The sequence below is a fragment of the Benincasa hispida genome, chromosome 8 (assembly GCF_009727055.1).
Source record: "Benincasa hispida cultivar B227 chromosome 8, ASM972705v1, whole genome shotgun sequence".
In the NCBI taxonomy this organism is placed as follows: domain Eukaryota; kingdom Viridiplantae; phylum Streptophyta; class Magnoliopsida; order Cucurbitales; family Cucurbitaceae; genus Benincasa; species Benincasa hispida.
In genome coordinates, this window is record NC_052356.1 from 39445998 (window position 1) to 39462069 (window position 16072).

General features: G+C 34.1%; 1 protein-coding gene across 2 annotated transcripts; it reads right to left on the reverse strand.

Moving 5' to 3' along the window:
* Positions 1-3864: 3864 nt before the first annotated feature.
* Positions 3865-7635, reverse strand: LOC120084243 (probable auxin efflux carrier component 1c). 2 transcript variants are annotated; one of them, XM_039040145.1, is made up of 6 exons: positions 6044-7635; positions 5719-5968; positions 5525-5610; positions 5072-5229; positions 4559-4635; positions 3865-4256 (listed from the first exon to the last, which is right to left on the reverse strand). In XM_039040145.1, exons 1-6 carry the CDS (start codon positions 7257-7259, stop codon positions 4190-4192), a joined length of 1854 nt encoding a protein of 617 aa, XP_038896073.1. In that variant the 5' UTR covers positions 7260-7635; the 3' UTR covers positions 3865-4189. The 2 variants fall into 2 exon arrangements, with proteins under 2 accessions (XP_038896073.1, XP_038896071.1); XM_039040143.1 differs by having other exon boundaries at positions 5719-7635.
* Between the last annotated feature and the right edge of the window lie 8437 nt (positions 7636-16072).

The following is a 16072-nucleotide window of genomic DNA, read 5'->3' on the forward strand; positions in this document are numbered from 1 at the left end:
GAGAAGAGATTGATGGAGAGTTATCAAGGAAAGGGAAAGCAGTTTCATTGAAGATGACATGTCGGGAGATATAAATGCGACCGATTGTGCGATGCAGACAAAGATATCCTTTATGCAAGGAATAATAGCCTAAGAATACGCACGGATGAGACCTATATTGGAGTTTATTGTCATTGAATGACCGAAGGAATAGGGAACAGGTGCAGCCGAAAACTTTAAGAAGTTGGTAATCAAGAAGTTTAGAGTATAAGGTTTCATAAGGGGACTTATTTGTAAGGAGAGGTGTAGGTAGTCGGTTGATAAGGTAGATGGTGGTGTGGAAAGCAAAGGGCCAGAAGCTATGTGGAATAGAGGAGTGGGCAAGCATGGCTAGACCAACTTCAATGACATGCCTGTTCTTTCATTCGACAGTGCCGTTTTGTTGGGGTGTGCAAGGACAAGATATACGATAAATTATGCCAATTTTTTCTAGTATAAGTGAGAGATCTTTGAACTCCCCTCCTCTATCAATTTGGATTGATTTAATAGTGATGGAAAATTGATTTGAAATCATAGCTTGAAACTTAAGAAAAAAGGGGAAAACTTCAAATTTTACTTTCATTGTATAGATCCAAGTAAAACAAGAGAAAGCATTGATAAAAAGCAAGAAATATCTATCTTCATTTACTGAATTGATCGGAGAAGGACCCCATACATCGACATACACTATATCAAAGAGAGAGGGTGGACAAGAATTAGAAGATTGAAAAGGTAAATGATGGCTCTTGGCCATTTGACAGTGTTCATAAACTGATACATCAGAATTATTTTTGTACTTCAGTTTGCATTTGGACAAAATAGATTGAACTACTAGAGGGGAGGGGTGTCTTAAGCGACGGTGCCACAAAGTGAAGTCTGTGAGTGCTGAGATGAAGGCAGTTGGATGAGAGGAGGAATTGAATGATCGTGTAGCAGATGGATTGACAGAGAGCTTGTATAGGTCACGATCAAGTGTGCCCCGGAGGAGTAGGCTCTTGGTTTGAAGGTCCTTCATAACAAAAGAGTCACGGAAAAACTCAACATAAGCATTATTATCATAACATAAACGACCGATGCTAATTAGATTTTGATATATTGAAGGTGTGTGAAGAACAGAGTGAAGGTAAATCAGAGTATGAGATGTAGATGAAAGAAAAGAGGAAGAACCAGTGTGAGAGATAGGAAGGGGCTTATCGTTTCCTATGACAACTTGTTCACCACCATAATAAGGGACAGGCTGTTGGATGTTGGACAGGTCAGGGGTCATGTGATGAGTAGCTCTGGAATCCATATACCAGCCTTCATCAGGATGATTCGTTGTTGAAGTAGGGGGATTAGCAATATAGGATAACGGCTGAGTTGGGGTTGGTGTTGCTTGAGCCAAATAGGCTTGGGCATGTTGAATGGTTCTGTATTTTGGATTGTCGATATTGTAGCATGTTAGTGCTGTATGGCCAAACTTGTTGCAGATTTGACATTGTGGCCGATTGAAGGATTGGGATGGTTGATGGGTGGGTGGTCATTAAGCTCGGGTGTGTGGTCTATGAGATGTATAATTTGTGGCAGTCATAACAGAGAAAGGAGGGTTAGGAAGAATACCTGGAAGAGATGGAGGAGGTTGGAAAGATGATCTGGTAGTTTGCGGCCAGTGAGGATGTCGAGGTTGTAGTGAGAGATGGGTGACATTGGCTTGTATTTGTTGGAGTTGGTCCATAGCTGACTGGGATTCTAGCTGACAGTCATATGCGATAAGGAGGTTGCGGACATCGGCGATAGATGGGCGACTAGTTCTGTTCTGAATCGAGGTCACAAACAGATTGTATTCATTGCCGAGGCCTTCAAGAATGTATGCAAGATGATCACGGTAAGACGGTGGTTCTCTAATAGCAACAAATTTGTTGACAATGTCTTTGATCTTAGCAAGGTATTGAGAGATGCTGATGATATCCTTTCGTATCTTTTGAAGCTGAGAGCGCAAACCCATTATCCGGGTTGTTGAAAAGGATTTATAGATTGTTTGGAGTGCTTCCTAAATTTCCAGTGCGGATTCGTATCCGATGATTTCTCCCATTTTATCTTCATTGAAAGAGAAGTAAAACCAGCTCATAATCGTGCGATTGCACTTCTGCCAATAAGAGAAATGAGGATTGAGTTGAGTTTGCTGAGGGTCGAGGTATTTTGGTGGCTGAGGATACGTACCGTCAATGAAGCTTTCAAGGTCATAGCCCATGATAAGGTTGAAAAACTGATTCTTCCAGGGAAGGTAGTTCGAGTCATTTAGCTTGATAGTGAGTGATTGGGACATATGAGGGAAGTTTGCAACGGGAGATTGTGAGGATGGAAGTGTAGGGAAGGGACTAATCGAGACCTGATTTTGAAAAGAATGATGGTTAGGAAAACTGGCATAGTGAGGGTGAAGAGGTGGTGGTTGAGGGCCATATTGCGGAGGTAGAATGGATTTCGAGCAGGGGGAGGGGCACGCTGAGTAGCAAGTGGGGTAAACGACGGAGAAAATATAGATATGGTAGTCGTAGGTAGAACAGTTGAGTGAATACCTGGGTTTGATGTCACTGGTAAGGTAGAGTTTTCTTCAGATGTTCCCAACCTCGACGCCATGAAGAAGGGCAAGATGCTTTAGAGCTCTGATACCATGTAAGAGATAGGAAGAAGGGAAGGTTAAACGATCGTTGTCAAAGACTAAATGATCGTTGAGAGGTGAAGGCTAAACGATCGTTGTCAAAAGTCTAGACGATCGTTGTCAAATATTTAAACGATAGGGCAAGCGTCTACATGATAGAGGTGAGAGTGTAGACGATAGGGTAGGAGATTGCACGATTGGGTTGAACATGTAGACGATGGAGAGTACACGATAGGATGTAGACGATTGGATTGAGAGTGTACATGATAAGATGTAGACGATAGAAGTAATTAGCTATACAATAGGTAGAGAGAATAAACGATAGAGGAAATGGATTAAGACGATCGGCCTTCCACGATAGGTATGACTCGTCGTGTAGCACTATTTATTAACATATAAAATGCCACATGGCAAAACATCAATGGTCCAACATAACAACCATGAAAGAGAAAATACAAAATTAACCACCAAATAGTGGAACTTGAAGCTGAAGAAGGAAATACAGAAAAAACTAATGGAAAAATTTTTTATGTTCTTCAGTAGACGTGACACTCATTTATCAGATCCAATATATTATGAACTTCAAATATTAACTAGGTTTAAAATTTGGACTCAAAACCTTATGTAACAACATCACTCTAGATTCCAATTAGATATTAATTAAATTAAACCTGGTTAAAAGTGAAGTTGAATTGACTATAGAGAATAGAGCTTTTCAGTAAATTATTTTCATTTCGAAACACTAACTATACTAATGTAAAGATCAATAAATATCGAACCATCTATTTTTAAAAGGATAGTTAAAGTCATGTCTCACCGAAACTAGTATACTCAAATTGACTAATCTAAATAGTACTTTCAAATGTTTCTTAAACTTAAAAAAAAAAAAAAAAAAAAAAAAAAAAAAAAAAAAAAAAAAACTATATCCTACAAAATTCTCCCAAATAATCTTATTGTTTTATACAAAGTTTTCAATATAAACTTGTAAAACATTTAAAAGGGAAAATAAGAAAAGAAGGTTCGTTTGGAAAAGAAAAAACTAACAAAATCAAAACAATTCTTCAACATCCTTGTCTTTATACTTTGACAAGTATCAATTTTTTTTTTTTTTTGATAATATGAAGAAATCGAAATTCTAACTTCGAGATTGACATATTTTATATCAATTAAATTAGACACATTGAGTGAGATGGATTAGTAAAACATAATAGACAAAACCTGTAAATAAATAACAATTAAAAATAATAATAATAATAAGTAGGAGAAAAACCAAAACACTTTTTTTTTCCCTTATATAATTGACTAACAAACATAATGATTTTACAGCCCCTTTTTCTTTTTCTTTCTTTTTTCCACCCTCTTTTTCCCTTCTACTTTGCAAAGAAGATTCATCCACAATTGCTTCTCTTTCTCCTTCTTCTTCATTTGACTTCTCTCCCTCTTTTATCCCTCTCTAAATTCTTGTCTCAAAGCTTTGAAGCTTTTGAAATGCCCTCTCATGGCGGCCGCAGCCATGGTTGACTTTCCACACCCTCAAATCCCCAGCAAAATGTAGTAAACAAGCGTAATCGGCAAAGCAACCAACATCCCAAAGATAACTCTGCAAACCCACAATAATAAAAAAAAAAAAAAACTTAAAAATTACATCTTTTCCTTTGTTCCAAAAATATCTTTATTTTTTTAAAAAAAATTGCATGAACGTTTCAAAACTACTCAAATTGAGATTTCGAATAGTATAACGGTCTCATATTCTATTTCTATTCACCACCATACTATTACCGTCTAAATCTCAATTCAATACTCAATTCAAGCGAAGAAATGTTTATGACATACCAATGAAAAGTAAAAACATTTTTGTTTAGTTATGAAGGACATTACTATAGAGAGAGACTAGATACATACCCTGTGCTAAGAATATCAGGATGTACATTGTACTCCTTGGCAAAGACAAAGGGGACAATTCCTTGTGGGAGAGCTGCCTGTTTTTTCAAAAGAAAAAAGAAAATAAATTTTATAAATGGGTTTTGTGCTATGGAAAATCCAAACACATGGGGCAAAAAAACATGTTAAACAGAGCCACAGATGTTTGTTTCCTAACATATCACCAAATAGGTCCTTAACTATATACATACAAACCATTAGCCTCCAAATCACACAAGTTTTTCCTTCTTTCTTTTTTCCCATTTCACAACTTTGATTCCTTCATTATTATATTACCATGAGAAGAAGAAGAAAGAATTTCCAAAAAAGCATCAATCTTTATCAATACCCATTTGGATAAACTAACCAACAAGCCTTTATTTTAGAGGGAAAAAAGGGAGCATTATATGTATATATATTTGGTTTTAAAAGGGCAAAACTTTATAGAGGCAATGTCAGAGAAAATTGCAGAGGAGGAGAGAGAAGGAGTGAGACCTGAACAATGGCAACACGTAAGAGAACTCCTCTAAGGCCTACAGCAATGGAAGCAACAGCCATTACAGCTGGACCTGTAAGGAATCTCACAGCCATTGAAAAAGCTGCTATGGTATTTCCACATGCTATGATCCTTGGTTGCAAAGCCATGAACAAACCTGTCATTTTACACCATTTTTACCAATTAGCATGCTTTCTCTTTCTCTTTTTTTTATTGCTATTAAAGCAACTTTCATCATCACTACCACCACCACCAACCCATTTGAATCAAATCCAACACAGAGCAACCAGAAAAGTGAAAGAAGGAAAAAGAAAAAAAAAAAACATCCCCAAACATATTTATCATAACAATGCCACTGTTTTGCTTTGCCTTTTGCCAGTTTTATGCTTGCTTTTTTACACTTTTTCTAAGAACAAATAAAGAAAATGGATGTTGTTAATTAGGAACTTTACCAAGACTGAACATGGCCATTCCCAGCCCTGCATCAGATAGTATAGAAATGGACTTTGCAATAATGGCTGGCATTTCAACATTCCACCTTCAAGTAAAATATATTATAATGTAAATGAGAACAATGAATGGTAAGACCCCAGGAAAAAAAAAAAAAAAAAGAGGAAGAAAAGAATTGAGTGCAGTCTCGGCTTACCTGAAGGAGACTAAGGACCAAGTGAGACCAATTAAACTAGAGTAAGTGTTAGGGTTTCTGATGAGTTTTCTCCAAACCATGATCAAGATTAGCCTTGTCATAACACTGGTGGGTGGCATGGTTTTGGGTTTAATATCACCAACTTTCTCTGTTCCTCCTCCATTGTTGTTACTGTTCATCATTTCTCTGTTTCCAAAGCTGAAATCTTCCCTCTCTGCATATTCCTCTTGGTTTTCTCTACGAACCTCCACTGAAATATTAATCCCATTAACAAAAATGGAACAGAAATGAAAATGAAAAATTTTAATCCATTCAAGAAACTTACCTTTTCCAGGAGAGACAGCCAATCTTACATCCTTCTGATCAGTATGAGCCCCAAATTCATGGTTCCCAAAAACATCAGAAACAGGGGAAGCACTTGAACTCCAAACAAACATATGCAAGTCTCTGCTTCCATCCTCTGTTTTCTGCTGACCCACAACCCCATTGGCAGGCTTCTTAGCATTTGGTTGTGCATTTTTGGACCCTGTAGGTGAAAACATTCCTGGGTTTGGAGCAGGGTAATGATTTGCATTAGCATTTGCATTTGCATTGCCTCCTGTTGTGGCATTGTAGTGAAACCTTGGCTTTCCGCCATTGCCCCCGCCGCCTTCCTCCTCGTAATTAGACGGCCTAGGTGTCGGCCCTCTTGACGCCGAAAGGCCATAAACATCAGATGAGCCAAAGTTAGAGTTTCTTCCACCGGCAGCCATCATAGAGTAAAAATCAGTGTGGTTGAAACTTGAGCCTCTAGGGGTAGGATTTCGAGAAGATTGCAGAGAGTAAATCTCTGCATTGGTCAAGTTTGAAGGCCGTGGAGTTGTAGAAGATAATCCCACGGATCTTCTCGAGAAGATATCTGATCTTGAGGCATTTGATTTCCTCACAGTCACGTGAAGCTTCCCATCTTCTTTAATCTCAGCCTCTGTTTCCAAAACTTGCCTTCCATCTAACGACATAATGTCAGAATCGACATGGATTGAGACTATAGAACCAGCAGTGTCTGGAAATTGCTCAGAAATCAGCATTCTGGCTCCTCTATATTCAAACATGAACAGCATCAATGTGTACCAAATAATACACTGAAGTACAACAATCTGAACCATCAAGCTCCCTGAAAACTCCCCATACATTCCTTTAAGCAAAGGAATCCCCATAACAAGAGTATTGGGCAAAGTTGAAAGGGAAAACAGAGTAATCGTCCATTCCAAACAACCCCTTTTACTTATGTTACTCCAAACAGCAAGAACAGCAAGAACAATGAGCTTTTGGAGAGTGTCTGCAGCAATAAACCGTAAGTTCATAGCGTAGGGATTGTTTGTGGAAATGAAGTGAAAAGAGAGAAGAGGAACTGCAAATAGAGCAACAAAACGATTGATTCCAGAGCACTGATCGGGAGTGAAGATCTTCCACCATTTCACGGACCCATAAGCTAAAATCATGGCCACATAAAGAGGAACCACTGCAGTCATTACATGGTAGAAATCTGCAAGAGTAATCATCTTCTCCTCCTCCTTCTTCTTCCTCTTCTTGTTTTTTTGTTGATTCTGAGCTTACCCAGATGAAGAAAATGGCTATGGAGAACTCGAACTCAGAGGAGAAAAACAGAGGAAGCTGAGAAGAAGAAGAAGAGGAGGAGGAAGAAAGTGGTAGCGATGATGAAGTGAGCTTGGGGAATGAGAGGGCATGTGTTTTGGTTTATGGGAATGGTGAATCTTAAGGCAATAAACAGTAAAAAAAGGAAAAAGGGGAAATGAACAAATTTTAATCTAGCTTTGAGAATTGCGAGCAGGCGTAGTTGCACTTGCTGCAGTCCTCAAAGCAAGAGAACAGAGCGTGGGAGTTCTTCAACTTTTTTTTTTTTTTTTTTTTGGGGGGGGGGGGGGGGGGGGGGGGGGGGGGGGGGGGGGTGGGGGTGGTATTTTAAAAATAGGGTTTGTTTTTTGCCTTTTGTTTTTGAGGTGTTTTTGGATTTGGGTTTGTGGAGGATAATAATTTTGAATTTGATATAACATGGGAACTTAGTGTATGGCTCTATGGTATTTGTTAAAGAGGGGAAAAAAAAAAAAAAAAAACAGAGTTTGGTTGGAATGTGGGGTTTGTGTTAGGCTTTGTTTGGCAGACCTTTTTCTATACCTTTTCTTTTTTCTTTTTAAATTTTTATTTTTTCCCCTCTTGAATTTGCTTTTTAGGCTCATGGTTGTAAACTTAGCTTTGGGTTGTGGCAATCTCATTTTTTTGCTTTTTACACTATTCCCAATTCTCTTCAACTCTTTTTCCTATTCAAAAGCATACATTTTTATATCTCTAATATTAAATAATGTTACTACCAATACCATACAAAAATAAAAATCCAAACTTTGCTTCTTGCTACTCCAATGAGATTTCTCTTTGTCTAATGTATAATATTGTGTGTATTTATTTACATATAAACAATCATGTACACGTTGATTTGACACGTGTGGTATAGAATAGAATGAATCTCTTACACCCTATTTATATTATACCTTATTTACAACCTTGTGACTTCAAGTTCGTTGAAGATAGTATGAAACAAACACTGTAGTTAATTATATATGACATGAACTTATATGTTAATACAAGATTCAACAAGTTGACTATTGTTCTTTACCATGACAATCAATTTCAATGAACTCATCAGTTGATCTTTATTAAAATGGGTTAGGTCACATAATTATGAAGGCTTGTATCTCATTACTTCCCTATCAAATTAACTTCCAAAGCAATATACTCAGCAAATGTTTGTTTAAAAGGGTGTCACATCAATCTTACACTCATCATCAATATTAAAGATTGAATTGAAACTAAAGAGACTCGATATTCAGAAGATCACGACGAACATACCTCTAGTATGTATATTTGTATGTATGTATAAGAGAAATGGATGTTATATCCTGAGGTCAAGGCATTAACAAGGTACCCTCATAAAAGAAAAAAAAAACAAACAATGACAAAAATCTATTAAACATAAAAATAAATCACACACAACTCAAGGAAAAATGTCACACCAGGAATAACCTTCATGGATCTTCTCAATAGAAGTCTCAAGCTAGGTAGAACAACAAAGAAAAATCTCGACCAATCAACCATACTAACCGATAGGAATGATCGTAAAGTAACACTATAGACACATATTACACTCACATCAAATACGATGAATAACTGCATACCAAACGACTCTTCATACCTTATGTCCATTAAAATATATTAAAAGGAACAGTCGATTAGGTTTGCGATTAGAGTATAAAATGGGGGAAGGATATGATGTGAATTGAAAAATGGGGAGAGAGAGAGAGAAAACATGCACATAGGAAAGAGAGAAGGGAGTGAATGTAGGCACTAAAAACATAAGAGGATGTGTAAAACTAGAAATTGAATGGGAAGAAGGACAAATGCATGAGAAGAAGAGATACCCATCACGTGGACCCAAAATTGTCCATTCCATACCTATATTCATTCTGTACTTTGGCCACTTCTATATCTCTCCAATCTCATTGGACTTAACCCCAATTCCATCTCCCCCTCTATTTTCCATTTCAATCAATCACATCCTCCTATTTTATATCAAAATATATTTCAATTTCATATATTATATTACCTTTATATGTATTATCTCTTTCATTCATTAATCATATTACATAATGTATAATTAGAAAATCACTTCGTTCGATGGATGGAAGGTTAGGTATGACATTCACTAACAACAAGAAAACATTAGTGTTGTATGATATTATATCGAAATTGATATGACACAGTGTTGACATTTGTTGATATATACAGTTATATGACTTGTTAAAATCTGTAACCTTCATGTTGTTAAGAATCGACAATCAGAGATAAAGAAAACATTAAAGCAAAAGAGATCGACGCACAAATTTACGTGATTTACTAACGATATATTAGCTATGTCCACGTGACAGAGAGAAAACAGTTTTGTTAGAGATAATTATACACTTTACAGAATTGAATCACCTCAAAGGTTAAAGAATTTATATAGTACATTTCTCTAAACCCTATGGTCATAGATGTAAATAATGTAAATGTGACAAATACATTAATAAATTAAATTTATGTATAATTTGTAATGACAACGAGATCCTGTACTTGGTTATTCGACGTGTCACATACCAAATTCAAGACATTCCAACACATGTAATATTGTTTGAAACAATAAAAACATAAATTGGTATATTTAAATGAAAATGGTTCAAATAGTAACGAAGTATAGAGAGTTACCGTTGAAGTAGATTTAAAATTGTAATATGTATTTTAGTACAACAAATATAAAGTACAAGAATTTAATCTTTTAGTCTTAGACAAAGGAATACATATTAATTATTATTGAGTTAGACTCGTGTTGATTTGTGAAACATTTGATAACACTATAAATCAACTTAAAAAACGTCGTCTTTTTAGAAGCCAAATCAACTTTAAAATGTCAAAAGAAAAAACTATTAATTTCATGTGTTAAACTTTATGATTTCACACTCCTTTTTTCTCCAACCAAATTTAAATATAATCACCAACATTAATTTGCACTAATCAAGCTTGTCGATCAGCTCTATATGGGTTTATGCCAAACAATATGATTAGAAAAGTGAAAGGAAAAAAAGTTAAAAGCCATTTTACATTGGTAGCTAGCTAGGACTTACCTACCAACCAAATTTATATTATCAAAGCATTTTAAGAATCTCCTTACCTTTAAAACAGCGATATATTTTCGGATATATGATTATCCTATAAAAAAACTCTAAAGTGACTATTCATAGTTTTACAAGAAAAAATGACAAACAATTAAATTAATCTAAAATGTTGATTTCACAGCAATTAATCTAAAATTGACAACTAAATATTATACAAGTTATCTAACTACTCTCATCAATTAGTAATTGTTGACATGTGACATAAATATTGTCGAATTGATCATGTCATAGTATCGATAAGTATTATCGGATTGATACAAACAAGCATATTGTTCCTTTTGCAATAGGGGTTGCCTTTTCTTCCCAATATGGTATTTTGTGTGGATTTTTCTTGGGTTCTATTTATGTTGAGTCAAAAAGGGAAAGCAGTGAAAAGAATGGTATTTTTTTGAAGGTATTATTTACTTTATATGGACAAAAAAGGGAAAGGGGGAGTGTTTGTGTCCCTAATCTTATAGAATAAGTTGAACGTTATAATTCCTTTGTCCCCAACAAGGGAAAAAAAAATAAAGTTGACTATTAATTTCACTATAAATGATCATTATGGGTGTGCATCCACGTTACATTAACTCACTTGATATATAGTGAACGAGAGGTTTAAATACTTTGGTTGTTTTTTAAATTTTCACTTTGTATTTTTTGAGTTGGTGTTTGTATTTTATAGGAATGAAAAAAATTCAAATCATATCTCTGAGTTATTAAGGATATGTCTGGGACTGATTTTAAAATTACTAAAATCACTTTTGTCATGTTCAAAATCACTCTAAAACATATATTTAATTACTCATTTTTTTAAATATTTGGTATGAGTTTCAAGATGTTGTACTTTTAGTTAAGTTTGAAATTTGATTTCAATTTACTCTCATATTTTCAAAATGATACAATTTTACTTTTGAGAATTGAGTTTTGTTTCAATTTAGTAATTAGGTTTCAAGATTTATATTTTTAATTTCGGTCGTTGACATTAATATATATTAATTAATTTAAAATAATTATGAAGTGAAATTTTAAATTTAATTTTAATAGTGATGAAAAATAAGTGAAAATTATATATAGATTTTAAAATTATTTATTAGACATCAATATTAAAGACTAAAATTGAAAATAACTTAAAGACTAAAAGTATAACATTTTGAAATCTATAAACCAAATAGAAACTAGACTTATAATCTAAATAAAATAATACTATTTTTTAATAGGTTTAAATCTCATTTTGTCATTTTTTTCAAACTTTTAAACTGTCAATCTTAGTTCATAAATTAAAATATAATAAAAATAATGCAAACTATCTAGTTTGGTATTTAGTATATAAGATTGCAAGATACTTATATTGTCTTCTGATAACTTGTAAAAATACAAGTTATTGTAGCCTTTTACTTAGAATAATGAGATTAGATAGGTTAAATATGTGATAACAATACTAGGAATTCAGGCTTAAAATTATATTTGTGCTGAACTACACCTAAAATTCCTATTGATTGCATATCATGAGTTAACATTGCACCAGAGTGTATATTTTGCAGTTGATTGCAGGATCTGTCTGCATGCGTCGAACTCCTACCTGATAAACAAATAATTGATCACATGTCTTGGGATCTCTGCCATAGCCATTGATTCGGAATGTTGATCATTATAGCAGCGCTGACATTCTCACCAACCTAGTTAGAGATGGTGACTATCCATTTTGGGATCCCCGAAGTCGTCAGCAGGTGGCTCTATAAATAGAGCCTTGACAAGCACGACAAGGTGTCAAGATTTTGCCTGAGAATACCCTTAGACACGATACTTGCACCACAAGCAAAGAGCGCAACCAAGAATATTTATGAGATCTTCCACTTCCAAACTCCACTCCAACGTACCACCAGAACTTCACCAGAGCTTGAGAGAGACTCCTCCACAACATTATTACCATTAGTCACTATCAACTTACTATGTTATCAAAAGATGTTATTGAGGTTTATTCAATAAAGTTGTTATTGAATGTATGAATTGCTCATTTCGTTTTAGAAAGAACCTAAATCCAATAAACTAAGATCCATGACTATTACATGAGTATTTAGACTTTATGTTGAGACATAAGAGTGAATCAAGTTTGAGAAGATAGCCAAAACGGACTATAGTATACAGATAAGGTTGGGTACCTTATCCTATAGACACTATTGGATGGGTCCACTTTGTAGTTGTTACAATTATTGTAAAGTGCTACAAACGATGTAATCCTAAATCGTTCATATGGAGACATGCGAGTGGGGGCATCCTATGCAAAGAATTTGTATAAGACTAGACCAAGAAATAAGTCACTCTTACTTTATAACGTTGTTTACTATTTAAGATTGACTATTTTAAATAGATGAGCTAGGTAACTTGACCTTAATCCTGAGCTAAATATGAACTCTTGTTTATTTGAGATTATCCTTAAATTTGTATGAGTAAGGATTGGTTCATCAGTGCCAGCTCAATAAGCCCCCCATTTCTAGGGTAAGATCAAGTAGATAGTTGGAGACATAAGGTGCAAGAAAAATTCACTCCTACCCACTTTTAAGGATAGTAAAGAGGTTGTACCCTTAAGTGCTGACTCTGGGTCTTGAATAAGGGATCCCACCTTTTCATTGGTCCGAGAGGGACTCAGTTTAGTGATTTGATCATAAACGAATTGTTCATTAGAGAATCAGTGGGATTTAAGAAGCAAGATGTTATCTCGGGGGTAAAACAAATTTTGACCCAACTGTTATTACAAAAAACTTGTAAATGGTTGACTTACTGTTTATGGTTATATCGAGTGGACAAAAATATGTTTACAGTGAGAGGATTGCAACTACTGGGTTTTAATGGAGTGACTCAGTAGTTAACAAATGTTGGTTAATTGGGTTAAAGAGTTTAGCCGGTTAATCTCGAATCGTTGAAGCTCATGATCTGTAGGTCCACGAGGTTTCTCTGCTAGCTCATATCGGACTAAACCTTAGAATAGTGAGACGAGTGAATTCGAAGTGTTTGAATTCGAATTAGGGAATAAGTGTTAAATATGTGCCATATATTTAACGACGTATCATTCAATAAGGAATTGAATGATAAAGAGAGAGTTCGAGATATTTAAATAAGATCTAAAGATCAAGACTATGAATAGAGATTCATATTGATAGGGATTAAGGTTGGATTTAATAATTGTATATTAAATTAAATTAATTAAATTGTTTAATTAATTATTTACTATTAATTTAATTTTGAATTAATTATTAGAATTAATTTTGAAATTAAATAGAATTAGTCAAAGTAGGTCAAAAGTCAAAATGTTGACTTCACCATGTTTTGAAAGTCAAAATTCAAAGGTTGACTACACTAAGTGCGAAATTCTAATATCATTTTTGAATGTATTTAATTAAAATTTAACTAAAGTCAAATGTTGACTCTAAAAGTCAAAGGTTAAAAGTTAACCTCACTTAATGGAAAAATCCAACAATTTTGTTGAGTAGAAAATTTTCATTTTAAGTGGAATTATGAGTAATTCCATTTACTAGGTGTTGATTCTACAACAAGTCACCAATCCCACTAAAATTGAGTGCATTTTGAAGTGTTAAAATGTGGTTAACTCAATTTTGCTTGAACTGCATATAATTGCTCTATAAGTTGAGTGATTATGTGAAATTTAACTCTTTTGGGCATTTAGTGAATTTCAAGTTAGTTGAAAATCAAATTCCTTTGGGCAAACTTAGAATTTCTAAAAGAAGTTTTAGACAATTCCTCAATTCTCTCTCAATTTCTATACTAAATTCATCCCTAATTTAGTTACTCACTAGATCCTATCATCTCGTTCTAAGGTCGGAGAATAGTCGGGAAGGCTCTCGTGGTGGTTCACAGTTTGACTCATAAGGAGATTGGAGTGGAATTGACGGTGAATTTGGAGCTACAAAGGTTGTACTCTTAAACCCTTTGATTTATGTTAAAGTACATGCTATAACCAATTGCCCGATAGGGTAAATAGTGTGGATCTCATTAAGTAAAATAAGAAGTGTTTCTAGAGATAGAAATAACCTTATGCTCAACGCAACATCATTCATGCATTATAAAGATATGACAAATGTGGTTGGCCGCCAAGAGGTGTACTATGAACGAATGTTGCGAGCCTGGATTATCCTTGAAGCTAAACTTAGGAACTTAACATTGACTTCCCCCCAACCCTGCTTTCCCCATACATTTTTATTCTACATTAAATTTTTAGCTTCCTTAAAGATTCTCAGAATTAGTCTTCAATTTATAAATGAAGGAACCGCGAGGTCCGCAACAGAAGCGGGGTTGTTCCCAATTTCGATTCTCATATAAAAAAGATTATAGTATAAGGAATTATGCATAATACAAAAAATTACAACATGCTTAAAAAAGGGAATTAGGGAAGAAAAAACAACTTACCCTTGAAGAATCCAAAGTCTTCACATAATCCCTCGAACCGATCACAAATTCCCCTCTTGGAATCTCAAACATAACCAAAATCCATAGCAAAACCAAACCAATTTGGACACCACCAAAAGTGAGTCTTCTGTAATCTCTGTAGGGGATGAGAATTATAGGAGGCATGACTTTGTAATCTTTTGTGTAGAGGGAGAGTATTTTTTAGAGCAGAGAAATTTTGTTCTTTTACAGGGAGATCTTGAAGAACACATGGAGACGTTCTCTGTGAAGAAGACAAAGAAGATATCAAAACCACTTCCACTACCACGATCGATCAAGAGAGAAAAAAGCGGATGGAGTTACAACTCCCTCCTAGATTAATTTTTTTAAAAAGTTAATTAATTTTAATAAAATTATATTATTATTATTATTATATTATATATATATATATATAATATATATATAATATATATAATAAAAACCTTTATCATATAATATATATATTAAACTATATGTTATATCAAATATAACACATAACCTATAGTTTTTATATTGTATCAAATACAATATAACCTATAGTTATTATTTCTCTCAACAATGCATGGTATTTAATATAAATCATATTTATACTAAATTCAATTATATGAATCTCATTCATATAATTAGTATTCAAATCATATTCAAATATTTAATTCATCTCTGAATAAACTTTATACTATATCAAATACACTATATTAATTATATCACATATAATTAATTTAAATTAATTATATTAATTATATATAATTAATTTCCTAAATTAATTTGAACAATTCAAATTAATCCAAAATTAATTCTCGATAATCCCTGTTGAGTTACAGAGGATATCTTATGAACATGTAGATTGAAGCTTCAATAGTACTTGAATAATTAATTAAACTTCTTTAATTCAATTATTCAACATCCATTAACTGTCAGTTACTCCACCAAAGATCGAAGCTATACTCTTCGCACTACAGATATATTTATGTGTCTATTGGATATAACCAGTCAACAATGCGATGAACCTTCACAAATTGCTCGTAAGTACAATTAGGCCAAAATTATCGTTTTGCCCCTGTAGTTACATCTAACTTCTTAAGTACCATTGATCCCTCTAATGAACAATAAGTCATAATCCAACTATGACCAAATCTCTTTCGAGCCAAGAAATGGTGTGGTACCACATT